This window comes from Podarcis raffonei, chromosome 2 (genome assembly GCF_027172205.1).
Source record: "Podarcis raffonei isolate rPodRaf1 chromosome 2, rPodRaf1.pri, whole genome shotgun sequence".
Lineage (NCBI taxonomy): Eukaryota > Metazoa > Chordata > Lepidosauria > Squamata > Lacertidae > Podarcis > Podarcis raffonei.
This window is the reverse complement of record NC_070603.1, coordinates 61,236,322-61,252,279: the sequence shown is the minus strand read 5'-3', so window position 1 is coordinate 61,252,279 and position 15,958 is coordinate 61,236,322. Positions and strand designations below refer to the sequence as shown.

The window sequence follows — 15,958 nt, the reverse complement described above, 5'->3', positions numbered from 1 at the left end:
TTTCCTGCTAAGACTTTAAGCCTCCCTTTGCCACCCCTCTCAAACTCTTGAAGGTAATCGCCAATTATTTTTGTCCTATCAGCTTTCTAAAGACTCCAGCTTGGAGAGATTGGAAGAGAACATTCAGAATTGCTGCCTTTTACAAGCCCTTGTGAAAATCTGGTTTCTAGTGGCTTAGAGAGAGCAGTACACTGAGGTTTCAGCCTTCTCCCCTTTTATTAAAAGTTTAAATATTTAACTTTCACCTTTTCTGGTTGAAAACAACAAATGTGAAAGTGTGGATTTTAGTGCATAATATAGGTAAAGGGACCCCTGATTGTTAGGTCCAGTCGCGGACGACTCTGGGGTTGTGGCGCTCATCTCGCTTTACAGGCCGAGGGAGCCGGCGTTTGTCCGCAGACAGTTTCTGGGTCATGTGGCCAGCATGACAAAGCCACTTCTGGTGAACCAGAGCAGCGCACAGAAATGCTGTTTACCTTCCCACCGGAGCGGTACCTATTTATCTACTTGCACTTTGATGTGCTTTCGAACTGCTAGGTTGGCAGAAGCAGGGACCGAACAACAGAAGCTCACCCCGTCGCAGGGATTTGAACTGCCGACCTTCCGATTGGCAAGCCCTAGGCTCAGTGGTTTAACCCACAGTGCCACCCGCGTCCATCTAGTGCATAATATACACACTTTTAATTTCCCTGTCTAATAAATTTTTATTACAAAAGTGAAGGACTTTTGCCATCTTAACTATTCTGGTATGTGCCAGCATTTCAGATTTGGGTTTTCAAGTTCAGTGAAGCTTTCTGCCCACAAACTTTGGAAAAGCTATATCTGTGTACCCCCCCCCCCATCTATCCTATATTCAGGATTCATGGTAAAACCAGATTTTTTACATTCTGGATCCATCCTTTATAGATCCCATAATATCCCAAAGAGTTGCATTTTTAAGAGTATTAATATCTTTGTTAACAGCATATTTTCCACCTTCCTTTTCATTTAAGTTATAATGCTTCTTAAGTTGCAGCTATTCCACAAACTAAGGCAGCAGTTTTTTTGTATACCTACATGAAAGTAAGCTCTATTAAATTCAGTGGGACTGACTTCTGCATAAGAAAACATTCATAGGATTTATAGTTAGGAGGTGCAGGGAGAGATGGAACCTAAGCTATAAACATTTATGTATTACACTCCTGAATTTTACTAATTATCTCAGTTATTAAAGACACAACAGCTAAGATATGCTCTTCAAGTCCTCTGGTAACATACCCCCTCCACCAATTGTCGAGGGCTGTATCCAGCAAAATTGTCCCATGTCCAAGCTCCCTCTGGACTTAAATCGTAAATATGGCAAAATGCCATTTTTTAAGATTCTGCCTCCCGTCACTGCTAGGTAGCACAACCTAACAAGTGTGACCTGCGACAAAATATTGCACCATAGAGTGCCCTTCACCCATGCCATGCCCCCCACTTCCGACAGCAATCAATTACCAATCCATTCTCACTAGATTTTCATTCTTGTTGGGCTGTTTTTGATACCCCCCCCTTAAGTTCTTTTTTAAAGATCTTTTATTTTTCTGCACGTCTTTGGGGTTGCCCTGAGCCTACCTCCCTCTCATGTGGATGATACTGTTGTGGTTACATAAGAGCGCACCCTCAGAAAACAAATTCATTCTTTGTATAGTGAATGAAGACAGTAAGTGTGGCTAACACACCAACTTCTTTTTTTTAAAAAAAAAATTTAAAAGAAAGTTTATACAAAATTCTGCAAAATAGTGTTATCAAACAGGATCTGATGACAATATGCGTAGACCACAAACAAAACCAGCCTTAAAATAAAACCAAAGTAAAACCACGGGTAGGTGAATGTGCGGAAGGTAGTGACTTGAATTATTTATTATAGCATGGACACAATGGTTAAACATGAGACAGGGTTACAAAACATGGACCCTATTATGCCAAGGGAATTAAAGTGACTCGACATTGGAATGCTTTTTTTTTTTTACAGTATTTGTTTGTAAGCTGGGGGTGGGGTCCTTGGTCACTGAACCTTCTGACAAGTAGCAGCTCATCTCCTTTGAGAGGCATCAGATGATGCCTTATTGCAGGCACCCCCAAACTTGGCCCTCCAGCTGTTTTGGGACTACAACTCCCATCACCCCTAGCTAACAGGATCAGTGGTCAGGGATGATGGGAGTTGTAGTCCCAAAACAGCTGGAGGGCCAAGTATGGGGATGCCTGCCTTATTGCAATCTTAACTATAGAGATCATTTTGAGGACTAGAAGTACAATTGTGGTTACATCAATGAAAACTTTCTCCCCCTAGAAATACTTGCACATGGCCAGCCAGTATAACGATAGTTGTGGGACCAATGATCTGAATGTGACCTGGCTAGAATTGCTAATACCTAAGTGACCTAGCTGGGATTGCTGCCATATGGACAGTCTTAATGACTTTGATCCAGTATCCTGCTACCATTTAATCGGTTGCATCAATTCACCTCACCATATATTAGGCCACATTTTTAGAACCCCTGTATTAGGGGATTGAGTTGCATGTTTGCTGTGGAACTCCCAAGTCACCAAAGGCTGAGTCTGCCTCTATATCTCCTCTCCCCCCACCCCATGTAGGCATGAGGTATAAAAGATTGTGATGATGATGTTGACGCTGTTGTATATTTCTACCATGCAGTAAATGAATTGGGCCCTTCATGCCATTTTATATTCCCTTCACAATTTAAGATTTTGCCTAGAAAAATATCACTGAGTCCAGTCAGGGGGAAAAGCATGGTATAAATATCCCAGGAATAATTATGTTCTGATCGCTATCTTAGTCTAGGAGGTCTGCTTTATATCAGTCTACTTAAAAATGAAAAACAAACAAAACTCTACATTCTTAATTAAGCCTCTTAATTTTTACAAGAGAACCCCTTAAGGACCATCAAATCATAGGTCAGCTCTCTGTCTATAGATTTGTTCTGTGAGGTTTTGATAGCACTGTTGTCAACCTATGTTAAACCCATGAAGATCCACGAGGATCTGTATCTTCTGTAAATGTTTTTGTGGTGCTGGCAAGCTCTGGACCTGTAGACCCTGTGTAAAATCAGACAAATTCAGAAGGGATGCATTTTAATTCTGACCTTTACCCAAACCCTATGGCAAAGTGTGCACTTTCTTTCTGGCTGGGAGAGGGAGGCAGAGAAGCAGCCAGAGGGGGTGATGACCTTAGTGCACTCCAAATGTGACCATGGGCCCAAAAAGGTTGGTGACACCTGGTTTATATTTTTTAAAGATAGAATATGTACAATTCTGAAAAATGCCATTAGGTTTAATCCAGAACCCCTGTTTGATGTTGAAATGTTACGTGGCAAAGGGAGACCATTATTTCTCTTTCATTTCAGTGCTCATCTCTCTCCCTTAAGCATCTTGCCAGCCTCTGCAGAGTAAGTATAAATTCCCCAAAGGAATCGAAAATACTCTTAATTGGACTGTGTTCTGTTATGGAAGCGTGGCACTGTTTGTGCATTAGTTTATTCAGTATAAAGAGACACCTCTAGCTAAGAATTGAATGGCTCCTTAAAGTCCATACATTAAATCCCCCCTCCATATTTCTTGATACTCCAGATAACCCTACTTATTCACTACCTTTTCTAACAGTCCATAACCTTTCAGTTATTTTCTCCTCCACCCTCCTTTTTTATTACTCTATTGCACCTTTTTCTTTTAAGCCTCTATATGCCATAATACTTCATGTGCTTATTTCTCAGCCTAGGTTTCCAACTTCAGCTGTGCCATCCTGTGTCTCCTCTTTACTTCACTTCTGAGGACTTTTGCCTCTGTTTTCTCTTATTTTGCCAGTGTTGACTCTCTATGTCCCATTTCGAAACATTTGACCATTCAGTTCCATGCTAACTGCCTATTCATACCTAATTGACCATTCAGTTCCATGCTAACTGCACTGTTATGTTGCTGATACCTTTACTATGAGCCCTCAAGAGATTTCATGACATAACAACACCTGAGCCCAACGACCAAGGTGGTTTGTGGCAACAGGCATATTTTGAGTAAACTTGAGTTGCTAATTTTACAAGTAGCATTATTGGGTCAGATATAGCTGACAGTTTTAGAACAAAAAACATATAAGTAGGCAGATGTCCCTATTAAAATTGACACCCACCTCTCATCTGCGTTAGGAAACCTAACCAGTGTTAATCAGGAAAGTCCTGAAACAATAGAACCTTAAGCTGGAGTCTATGCGTTATAGAAAGCCCAGCCGGCCAGAAATCTAGAAACCAACCTATTGGATATCTAATGCATAAGAGACTTAGTTATGTGAGTTATACAACCTTCTTAATGTATAGTAGAGTAGGTTTTCATATGACTTAAAATACCCAAATGACACCACAATGTGGTGGTAAATATCCTCTTGACAATCTAATGAATAATCTGTTGAGAATATATTTTGGATTTACTAGTTGATAGCTGTGTTTGTTACTTGCCGAAGCTCTTTAGATGAGTAGTCTTGCAAAAAGTTAATACAATACAGTTTTAAGTAAATTGATTATAGTGAGTTGAAAGATGTGACTGTGCGTGCTCGCACGCACATGAGTGCTGAGCACTCCTGTTTTCAAGCCTGCTTTATTTTTTTGTGCTCTGCCTGCTTGATACAGAATTGGGAAATGAGAATATACTATGTGGATAAATTAGATTGCTACTAAAACATAACTTCTTTTTTAAAAAAAGCATCTTGGAAAGAACAATTAGAGCAGCTGTGGAACAACATCTCTTTGATCTGCAGAGCAGCATAGATCAAGATCTCAAGAATTTACACCACCACCAAATGGTGTGCCAAGAAGCAAATATTAAGGGGGATGAAGGATCTAACAACCAGTAAGCTGACATTTTACTACTGGATTATATTTTACTGTTATATTTTACTATTTTTTTATATAGCAACATCATGTTATATAAACTGGCGGTAAGTGAGTAAATAAAAATACAACTGTTACGTGGCAGAGCAATATTTTGGCCTTTTGTGTATCTAAGCTCTGTGTTATAAGTATTGCCACTGCTGATCCGAACAACTTAGTAGTTGAATTTCCGTGATTACTGTGTGAAGGCAGCCCTGGAAGCCTATTCCATTATCTGGTGTCTGTGCATGTACTTGACAGGAGCAATACAGGTTTTCCCCAAGAGCGATACCTGTAACCGGTGCTTTTTTGTGGGGGGATGCAGGGGTACGCATACCCCTAAATATTTTGTGAATGTTCGTACTTTTGTCCATTTACTGTATTTATTTTTCTCATATAAAATGGTGATTTTCTTGAGTCAAAATGAGAGTAGCCCTAAACATTTTTTAAGAAAAAAAGCACTACCTGTAACTTATAGTAAATTAAGAATTGTGCCAGAGGAGACAATTTAGATATATCAATGATCCTTTAAACAACTTCTTTTTTCTTTTCTGAAAGCAGTTCGACTTGTGAACGTCTTCTAACCTAATTGTACCCCAGGATTTTCCCAGCATTATTATTTTTTAACTTCTAATAATTGCAGCATTTTTTAAAAAAGTGTAAATATATTTGTTTTGATATTAGGGATGATACTGAAAAGAATATTACTAAAGATGGTGAGAATCTTGGTGACTGCTCTGAAGCTGTGGATTGCACTAATTTAGACAATGAAGTTATGCAGCCTGTGTCTGAGGAAAAGGAAAATTATCAGGTAATTTAGCACAGAAGTATGCTTTATGCATCTTATATCACAATATTCTGTGGAATTTGCTTCTTAGTAAATGTGCATAGAACTATACTGCACATGTTTTTTAGCAACGTTGGAAAAAGTAGGTGTCCTGAACCTATATTTTGTTCAACTCCATCCCAATAAGCTATTTTATTTGTTTTTGTTTGTAACTTGCAGTTTTGATATCCCATCTACTAACCAAAGTTCTTGCGGCAGCAGTACAGTAGAAGTACTCAATTTTATTTCCCTAGTTTCTCCAGTTTATTTCTTGGAAATTTTACTTCAAGCTTCATGCTTTGCCAAGTGCAAGGGGTTTCTTTTTCAGGGTTTTCAGAAGTAAATACGGGTTGTGAGGAACTCTAAGATTTATGGTAATTTATTCATAAGAGTTAATGGCAAAACAAGCAGGCAGATAACACCCCCATTCATCTGCTTAGAGCTCCAAAGATACAGCAGCGGAGAGACCCCAAGCTAGTCGATGGGTCATGAAGGCTTTCAGGTTTGCGCCAAAGCTCACCTCTTGGGTCAAACTTCAGGGTTTTTATCCTATCTGTCCTAAGTCACGTGGCATGAGGTGCGATTATTTAACTATCCAGACCTAGCACCATGGGTCTTATGGTCTGGGTATGTGCCATCAGACAAACCAACAGCTAAGCAATGAAATTAACTCTGAGGTCCTTTTGATGTACCACAGCTGTATTATCTCCAATCAGGGGATGCTCCCCACATTAGCACTTCAGTCTGGGAAAGAAGACAAGTCAGCATGATTCAGCAATAACATCACCTGCTACCAACCTAGAGGCTAAGAGAAATAGAGAGTGCCTGTTCTCTGGTAGTCTCTATGATGAGATGAAGGACTAATTGTGCCAGGCCAACCATGTCTCCTCAAAATACCATGGATCTTCCGGTGTATTTCCACTACACTTCATGAACTTCAAAAAATGGAAGCTTGGCATGAAACAAGCTTCTCAGCTCCTTTCATTTGCTCATTTACAGTGTATATTCACAAATATTTTTCACCTTTTCACTTGTTGCAGAAAATGGTGGAAACTGAGGCAAGTGAAAAGCAAATAGGATTTGGAAGCTTTGTTCTGTAGTGTTGTTTCGCTGTGGTTGGCAAAATGATTGCACTCTTGTACCAAATAGTTGCAAATGTACTGTATTTTGAAATATTTGAAAGTTAATTTTCCACATCAAGGTTATACAATATTTGGACAACCATAATTATTGTGACAGGAACAAATGTAGCCTTCCCTTGGGATCTCACAACCCCACTCCCTCTCTTTCAACATGACCATGAAGAGGAGAAGCTTTGGCTTCTGTTTTTTATTTAACCACAGCTTGTTGTGTCATCCAAATTCAACAAATTTGTAAATTATAAGTATGGTTTGTTTGAAACAATAAAGCCCAAATAGTGTTCTGCGTAACAGAATGTTTCTCTCCAGATTCTTTAAGCTCTCTCTTGACCCCCCCATATATTATTAAATTGAGCTCATCATATTGCACAGTTAGCACCTTAACAAGGAATACTCACAAACTGAATCAATGTACGATCTCGGCACTGGGCATAAGTTCCACATAGATAGTCCAGAACCCACCAAAATAGTGGGAAACAAATTATATCGAGTTGTTTTTGTGTCATCAACGTATATGAAACCTCACAAAGGAGAAGATAGGTTCTTGCCAAAAGGGACTTGAAGTTTAGATACTGACACAAGGGACGTAGCAGAGGAAAAGGAGAGAAATAAAATTAAGAGTCAAAAGAGGAAGATCATTTAGATGTAAACAGCCTGAAGCCTGCTCAGTCCCTTTGGAGGGATTTGAGGGGTGCAGTTGGGAGGCTGCATTAGCAATCTGGACAGCTGCTTGGCGCTGAATTTGGTAGGATGTATGAATTCCTTAATCACTTTTCAAAATGTCAACAGGGACTGAAGAAGCTGTGATAAGTTTGGTTTAGGCTACTGGCAGTTCTAGCTACACCTCTGAAAAAGAAATAGTTCATGACTCTCAGCAGTTACCAATTTGTTTTATGTAGTTGGGATTAGGATTAGGGAGCTCAAAATGCATTATAGCATAAATAAGTGTTGTCAGTAAAATTCACATCTATAAATCTGATATTGTTACTAATGAGTAAAAGTATGTGTTCCTCTGTTGTTGCTTTACATAGTATGAGTGCTTGCTGCCAGCAGCAAGCATCTCATTTTATCCTTGTCGCTGCTTTATTTAGTAACAAGGATTAATTGTACCTTTTAGTGTGTCCAACTGATGAGTCATTTTACATAAGCTGAGGACAAGTCCTCATCATGTTTGTCATTATTGTTTTGTTCAGATCTCTGGGCCTCAAATCTGCAATTAATATGTGTCAGTAGCCCCTTATGAAAAAATCTGTTTTCTAGATATACGAAGAGGGCTAAAAATGAACAGTCTATTTGTGTTATATTAATGTTTTCTAATAAATTGTGGTTTGACCACATTTGTACAAAGTTAAGGGACTGAATGTATATTTGGGTCGACCACACATAAAACCTTAAGTTTGGTTTATTTTTATTTTTTTAAAATAAGATGTGGATGTTTCAGTCTGAAGTATCATGCTGAAGTCTGTGTTTTTTCCTAAATAGGAAGCAGGCATATTATTGCAGCCATGTGATGGAACAGAAGACGTGAAAGAGTCTGTTGGAGATAAGTATGTATTTTAGTATAAATGAGAGTATTGGGGGGGATGTGACAGTTTGCATTTCTAATATCAGCTTTGTAAATGCTGAATAATTTTTGTTCAGATAAAAAATTTTTTAAAATTGAGTCATCATCCAGAAGTGATTTGACTGGCATGAGTACTTCTATTTGTTGTCAGAACAATGGAGAAAAATTGGCACTTATTTTATCCAAGTTTAGACTTTAAAGTAATTTGCTTTTAAAAACAGTGTTGATACTACCAGCACCCTTATTTTCTATTTTATGTGGACTGCTTAGGTGTCCAGGTTTTTGTGATTATTAATTGTTTTATTAGAGTAGGGAAATGGGAAAGCCAGTCAAGTTAATAATAATTTAATTTAAGCCTATTATCTGGCCTAGCAACCTTTCGCCTTTCTGTTAACTCAGTTCTTGTACTTGCAGTTATTAATGTATCAGAAGGTCTTGTGGCTCTGACCCCAAATGTCTCCTCTAGCCAATTTCCTGCTATACATTCTGGCTCAATTCAGATAAATCATGGTTAAGGAAGTTTAACTATGGTTTCGCATGATGTCTGAATTGACAAACCATGGTTTGCAATCAGTTGACAAACTAGAACTGAAAGCCATTTTTAGTGGGTTTCCAAACCATGGTTTTTGCTAATTATGATTTCGCATGACCTCTGAATTGACGAACAATAGCTGTGGCTACTGCTATTGATCCACCTTCCAAGGCTACTACATCTAGAGATGAGAGTGTTGGGCAGATGAAAAACGAAAGCAGACAAGTATCTCTAAATGATCGTTTGCTTGATTGTTTGGAAGCTGTTCATTGGGGTTCTGAATCATGATTGGCACAAACCATGGTTTAGTGTGATGTCTGAATTGAGCCTATATGTGTGGTATAAAAGAATAAATTGTCTTCACAGATGCTTTGAAGTAATAATCTGCTCAAACAATAATAAGACTCTGTTTATAGGCAAGATTGTACATCATTTGATGATGGCGACAAAATGACTTCACACGTGATTCTGGTAAGAAATTGCTTCTTTATTTTTCCTTGTAAAGCTAGGCCTTAATGTTAAACATGCTTGCTTACTTAAATGTGCATTCTCCCTAAGAGTCTTGTGTTTCCTTTGTGCCAGAGTGGTTGCTTATGGGGGGGAGGGAGAGAGTGTTTGCTTATGTGTGTGGAGTTCATTGGCATAATGTTTAGTTATATTCATATTCATAGATCTGTGAAATTAATTCAGAGGGTTTTTTGTTTGTTTGTTTGTTTTGCTGGAGACTGAAACTTGTTAACTCCACTGTAGAGTGATTAGAATAACTGTGATGTTTATTTACAGGGTTTTATTAGCAAAGTTTGTGATCCAAGTGTCAAAAATGAGTTGGAAGAACTGAAAAACAGAAATAACAATGCTCCCGAAGCAACATTGTGTGTCCCTGTACCACATCTTGATTTGAAGAATGTGAATGGTGGTGACAGATGGGAAGGTAATTCTGAATCCTTTGATACTTTTGAAGAACAGAGTAATTCTGAAACTTTTCAGAAGCTTGCATTTGTTTGCCATTAATTTTTGGATGATTTCATAGCATTTTAAGAAATGAACTAGTAGCTGTTTGGAATAAGTGTGAAGAGAAAATAGATGGCAAGACTGATAGTTACATTGAGTTACGGTGAGGCCGCCACTCAGTTTATCCTAAACATAACCGAAAGCAAAGCAACCTAATGCTAATTCAAGCCCTTTAAAAGTATTCATATGCTTTTAACATTCCTGTACAACATGTGTGTGCTTCCAGTGAGTCACCTTTTTAGAGTATCTGTCTTGTATAGAACTCCGTATATAGCTGGCATGGCAAGTATACTGTAACCCTCTGGCGAATCCACTACTAAATCTTTAAGCTACAAGGTAGGCGGGGATCATCCTAGAAATTATGCAGTGAATCCTTCATGCCTCTCCAGGTCAAGGATTGGGACAAAGACTGAAGGTTGTCTGTGCCAAGCTCACAGGGTCAAATCAGTAATCACCCCACCACTTTCCCACCATCATTTATTGCCATGGAGCCTAAGAACATAAGAAAAGTCCTGCTGGATCAGACCAGAAGCCCTTCTAGTTCAGCATCCTGTAATCACAGTAGCCATCCAGGTGCTTATGTGCAGCCCACAAGCAGGACCTGAGCACAACCCTGAGCTCTCCTGCACACAGCAGCAGAAATGGGAGCAGTTTCCCAGATCACTGTGCATATGAGGTGCCTAGAACACCTGAGCCCAAGCAGCAACCAGAGCGGCCATACTCCTTGCCCTCCTATACTGTGGGAAATGAGTGGAAGTTTCATTGAATGCTGTGCTCCTGAGGTGCCTTGAGTGCCTTGGCCAAGCAGTATTCACACCTCCCTTCTTTCCTTTTCTACAAGAAAGGAGCATGTAGGCCATATAATGACCAAACCAGCAGGGATTTCGTAGCCACAGTTTTTAACTTTGGCACAAAGTGCAGCTCTAAATGATATACAATGGCATGTAGTGTTAGTGCTTACTTATGAAGCAAGTACTGCCCTGTTGTATAACAAATTTGAATACTCGTAATTCAACTAACCTCAATATTAATATCAATTTGAGGTATAGATATTGTTTTGTGTATAATTTAAAAATCAACCTGGTGTTCTTGTGTAGTATCAGGCATTTTGGGCTATTCTTTTTACACTGAGTAAATAAAAATTGTTGGGAGTTTCTTATAGAACGGGAAAGGTGAATACCTGGACACCAGGAACACAGACATGAAACTTTCAGTCTTCGGTTATTTTTTTTGTATTATAAAAAGTATGAATGCTATTGCATCAGATGTAACACCAAGCCATAATTTGGCACTATGAGAATGACCCTGGAAGGAGTCTGACTTTTGCACTCCCTCATCTACCTTCTCCAAATACATTTAGAGTAATTAAGGACTTCATTGTTTTCAGCAAACCATATGGAAAACTGTGATTTGCACTTGTCCAATAAATTAGTGTTTGATCCTAATTTGCAGAACAAACACAAATGGTTGTTTGCTGGTCTGGATGTAAGGGGAAACTTTATGCTGAAAGCCAGGAATATTGGAGGAAGGCACACATAACCAAACCATGTAGCTGAGCCAGTGTGTGGATGTGTACCAATATTAATCCCAACATAGAATTACTTCCTACATAGGTGATAGCTTCCATCCCCATTTTTTTCCTGAATCTAAGCATAAGAAGTATACTTTATGCCCCAATATCTGCTTTAAAAGCAACAACAGTCCTTTGTTATGGTAGGAATGTCAGCTTCTCAGGTTGCTTTTAGAAGAAAACACGTGGCAAGTAGGATTTCTTATTATGTTTGCTGCTGTACTCTGTACCTACTTTGTGCTCTTGGAAGGTCTTGCATGGTCCTTTGGACCCTGGACTAAATCTGGTCATTCTCTGTTCTCTCGAAATCAATTAGAATTCTAGTATGCTAAACTTTTTATGTTAGACTAGTTGGATTTCCTGTGTAAGCCTGTGGGATCCTGGTCTACTTCATTGGTTTGCAGAGTGAGGTCTGCTTAGTATGTTGTGATTAAAAAATCTGCTTCAACTAGTATTAACATTTATCATTCTAATTAAACAAATGCATGTCTTGATTGCACAAATAATTTAATTATTTCCCTGCATTTTGAATTGCTATTACTGTCTTTAAAAATATGAGCAAAAACTGTCTTGTGTGGAAATCCTCTTCCTTTAAAAACGTGTTTTGCTAAAACATGGGAAAGCATGTGGCTTTTTGTTTGTCACCTCTGATCCAACCTTTCTGGAAAGGCTTTTAATTAATAAAGGGCCTAATCTTGAGTGGTGCTGGGCACCTTCAACTGTCCCACATCATTGGGAATGGAGTGTTCACACCTGGCCCACTCAGTTGGAAGACTTTCCTTGTGCTGTACTTCCTACATGTTATGTATGGTTTGTTCTAACTGTGCGATGTGTTCACTTCAGTATTTTTTGCCATTTTTTCATTTATTAGCACCATGCCCTATCACTTTTCCCCTCATTGATTTCAAAACAATGCATCTGCAGACAGAAGGGGAGGGTAAGTATGGCTCGCCATACATTCAGTTATCTACATTTTTTCATGGTTATGGTTGCTTTCAAATTACCCCTTTACCTGCTGCCTTCTGAAGAGCCATAACTTACTTACAGAGGCACATGCCTTGCATGCATCAGGTTCCAGGTTCAGTTAAAGCATTCCAACCAGCAGGGCTGGGAAATACCTCTGCTTGAGACCTTGGAGAGCTGCTACCAGTCAGAGTGGTTATTAATCTGCTAGCTGGACAACCAATGGTCTGACTCTGCATAGGGCAGCTTAATATGCTCACAACATGAGGACATGCTTGGTTTGTGTTTTTTAAACCCGGCATCTTTTATTTCAAGACGGTGATTCCTTAAAGGCATTTTTGTACTCGGTGGGAAGCAGGTACAAGTGGGTCAATCAGCATTTTGTTGTGTTACCATTCCATATTCTTTAAACTTAGCATTCAAGTAGAAGAATTGCACTGGAAATTATGGTGACTATACTTATCCTGATAGCAGCTAAGCAGACAGCTAAAAAGCCCTTAAGAGAGATGTAGATACAAATTTTTTAAGGGACATTAGCAAGGATTTTATTTCCTGGGATCCCTTACTTAAATCTTTCAGTTCCTTTAAAGCAGAAATTGTTTTATGAAACATCAACAAATCATTTCCCCCCTCAAATTTGGAATTTTATTCTGTTCTTTTTTTCATGTTTGAAAACAATTTATGCTCCTTCAGCATCGCTCTAAGACTAGTGAACTAATCCTATATATCAACACATGAAGGAAGTCAGAACTTTTTATATACTGAAGCATAGTTGATTTTGTTTTGTTTTCTAACAGTACAGTCCTATACATGTCTACTTAGAGGTAAGCCCTGTTGAGTTTAATGGGACTTTCTCTTAGTCAAGCATATATAGGATTGCAACCTAAGAGTTGTAAAAGATTGTATTCATTATCTTTATGTAGATGGATCCATGCACTTAATGTTGCACTTGAACTATTTCAGTGTGCCTTTTATTGCTTTTACAGAAAATATCTGCTGCCAGTGGATTAAACATCCCACTGGCTTTGTTGTGTTATCTAAAATGCACACTGTATATAATTTGTTGTGCAGAATTGTACAACTTTTTAAAGTAATGCATGCTGACTATTTAGAAAAATGCATAAGTTGTATACACTCATGAATATTGTTGTATATGTATTTTGGGTGTATTGGGCTATTTCTTTTTTGTTTGCTTTATGACATGTAGCTTTCCAGTGCATTTCACTATTCATTTTGTGTATAAGCATACTATTTAATGCACACTTGGTTTTCTTGTGACCCTATAATACCTAAGTGCCATTTGCTTTTTATTTCATTGTCTTTTGTAGAGCCGTTTCCTGCTTTTAAATCTTGGCAGGAAGAGAGTGAATCTGGAGAAGCTCAGCTTTCTCCACAAGCTGGAAGAATGAATCATCCTCTGGAAGAAGACAGTCATCCCATATTGTCACATCGGAGTTTGGATTTTGGACAAAGCCAGCGTTTTCTGCATGATCCAGAAAAAGCAGATTCTTCATCTAAAGCACTTTCTTTTGTTAGGTAGGTAGTTAATGCTCATAACTAAGCTACACAAGATCAAATTCTGATGTTTGGAGTCAGTTCTCTTTAGAAAAGAGGTGTTTTGGTGTAAAAGCTGAGATAGAATTGTAGCGTTAGAAGGGACCCCAAGTGTCATCTAGTCCATCTTCCGGCATTGCAGACTTGGAAGACTTCTGTACCTAGTATGTAGAAATCTCAAACCTGATTTTAATTTGGATCCATTGAATATGCTCATTGCTCATTGAAATCTAGTCAGGACTAATTTAAGCCCTACTGGATCCAGTGGGTCTAGTCAAAGTTGTAACTACAAGGAAAGGTTAGAGCATTTTGGTCTTTTTCATTGAGAAGTAAGGTGGGACACAATAGAGGTGTATAAGATAACATGGGGTGGTCTTCACCTAATCTGTCATTGCAAAGCCTGTACAAGGGATTTTGCTTGTGCAGTGGAGTTCCCCCCCTCCCACCTCTGGAATTGGCCTGGGGGATGTCAGAACTCCTAGAACAGCACATTGAGGAAAGGAGAGGGCTGATCGATCGTTCCATCAGGCAGGCAACAGTTCGCCATAGAGCAACATTGAATTCCACCCAAAGTGTAAAGAAAGTGGATATCAAGATGTTTTTCATCTTCTCTCATAACACTAGTACGCAGGTCCATCCTGTACCTCGTTATACGGTGCATAAACTATGAATTTTGCTGCCAACTTGGAAGGCTTTAAAAGGGATTAGACAAATTTATAGTTAATAAGGCTATCAGTGGCTACTAACTATAATGGCTTTAGTGAAGGCGTCATGCCTCTTGAGTACTTGCAGCTGAGAATCGCACGTGGGGAGAGTGCTGCTGCAGGCAGGTCCTCCTTTTCAGCTTCCCATAGGCATTTGGTTGGCCACTGTGAGAACAGGATGCTGGACTTGATGGGCTTTGGCCTGATCCAGCAGAGCTGGTCTTCTGTTCATAAATAAGTCTGGATTCAATCCATTTATGCTTAAACTACATGGTCATTGTTGTGATGCTATCTAGTCTGACTTTTAGTGTGTATGGATTTCCCACCTGTTTCCAGCTAACGTAAAGCAGATTTTGCACTGTCGTTGTAGAGAGAGGCATTCTAGAGTACACTGAACCCACACATAATAGGCAAAATGTTATATCATTTTAATGATAGAGACTTGCCTTGCCCTGAGTTCTGATTCATGTTAGTTATTGAGCGTTGTTATACAATAATACTTTTCTGGTTATGAAAATTATACATAAACCAACCATTGTCACGACAAAGTTTTTTCAATTTTTTCTGAAGTGGAAGAACAATGAGTGGAAAGTATACTCAGTCAAGGCTTTAAGCCTCATGTGGGCTTGAACCATCTTCTTGCCACAAGCTTTCTTTGTTTTACAATGCTACAACTGACTTCAGTGCTCCTAAACATGTTTATAGCTGCAAAAAGTGTTAAGGGTTGTGTCTAGCACTGCTGTTGCATGAATGGAACAAACTTACACTCACACATTGGGATTTGCCCTTTTCCTTCCCACTGTCATCTTCAAAACCATCTCCAGACGGGGGGATCCCCTGCAGCAAATTTTGGTGATGAATTGGGGTAGCGGAGAGAAATTTAGATACAGTCCATAGTGTTGAACTTACAGAGCAGTTCCAGTTACAGATAGGTAGCCGTGTTGGTCTGCCATAGTCTAAACAAAAAAATTTTTTCCTTCCAGTAGCACCTTAAAGACCAACTAAGTTAGTTCTTGGTATGAGCTTTCGTGTGCATGCACACTTCTTCAGATACACTGAAACAGAAGTTGCCAGATCCTTCTATATAGTGAGAAGGTGGGGAGGGGTATTACTCAGAAGGGTGGTGGGAATGGGTGATTGGCAGATAGCTGTGATGAGCCTGTTGACGACTCTTAAGACTGCAAGACCTATTGTCTT

At 39.0% G+C, this 15,958-nt stretch overlaps 1 protein-coding gene across 6 annotated transcripts in view; it reads left to right on the top strand.

The window, feature by feature from the left end:
* The window catches only part of FAM13B (family with sequence similarity 13 member B), a 55,878-nt gene that overhangs the window by 25,664 nt on the left and 14,256 nt on the right, over nt 1–15,958 (top strand). For 4 of the 6 annotated variants that reach the window (XM_053376871.1, XM_053376872.1, XM_053376875.1 and 1 more), the window contains 8 exons: nt 3,390–3,431; nt 4,732–4,878; nt 5,583–5,709; nt 8,346–8,410; nt 9,376–9,430; nt 9,743–9,890; nt 12,412–12,477; nt 13,832–14,039. In XM_053376871.1, coding sequence (XP_053232846.1) covers nt 3,390–3,431; nt 4,732–4,878; nt 5,583–5,709; nt 8,346–8,410; nt 9,376–9,430; nt 9,743–9,890; nt 12,412–12,477; nt 13,832–14,039 — 858 coding nt within the window. The remainder of the gene's footprint in view (nt 1–3,389; nt 3,432–4,731; nt 4,879–5,582; nt 5,710–8,345; nt 8,411–9,375; nt 9,431–9,742; nt 9,891–12,411; nt 12,478–13,831; nt 14,040–15,958) is intronic. The other 2 variants (XM_053376873.1, XM_053376876.1) reach the window with 2 other exon arrangements.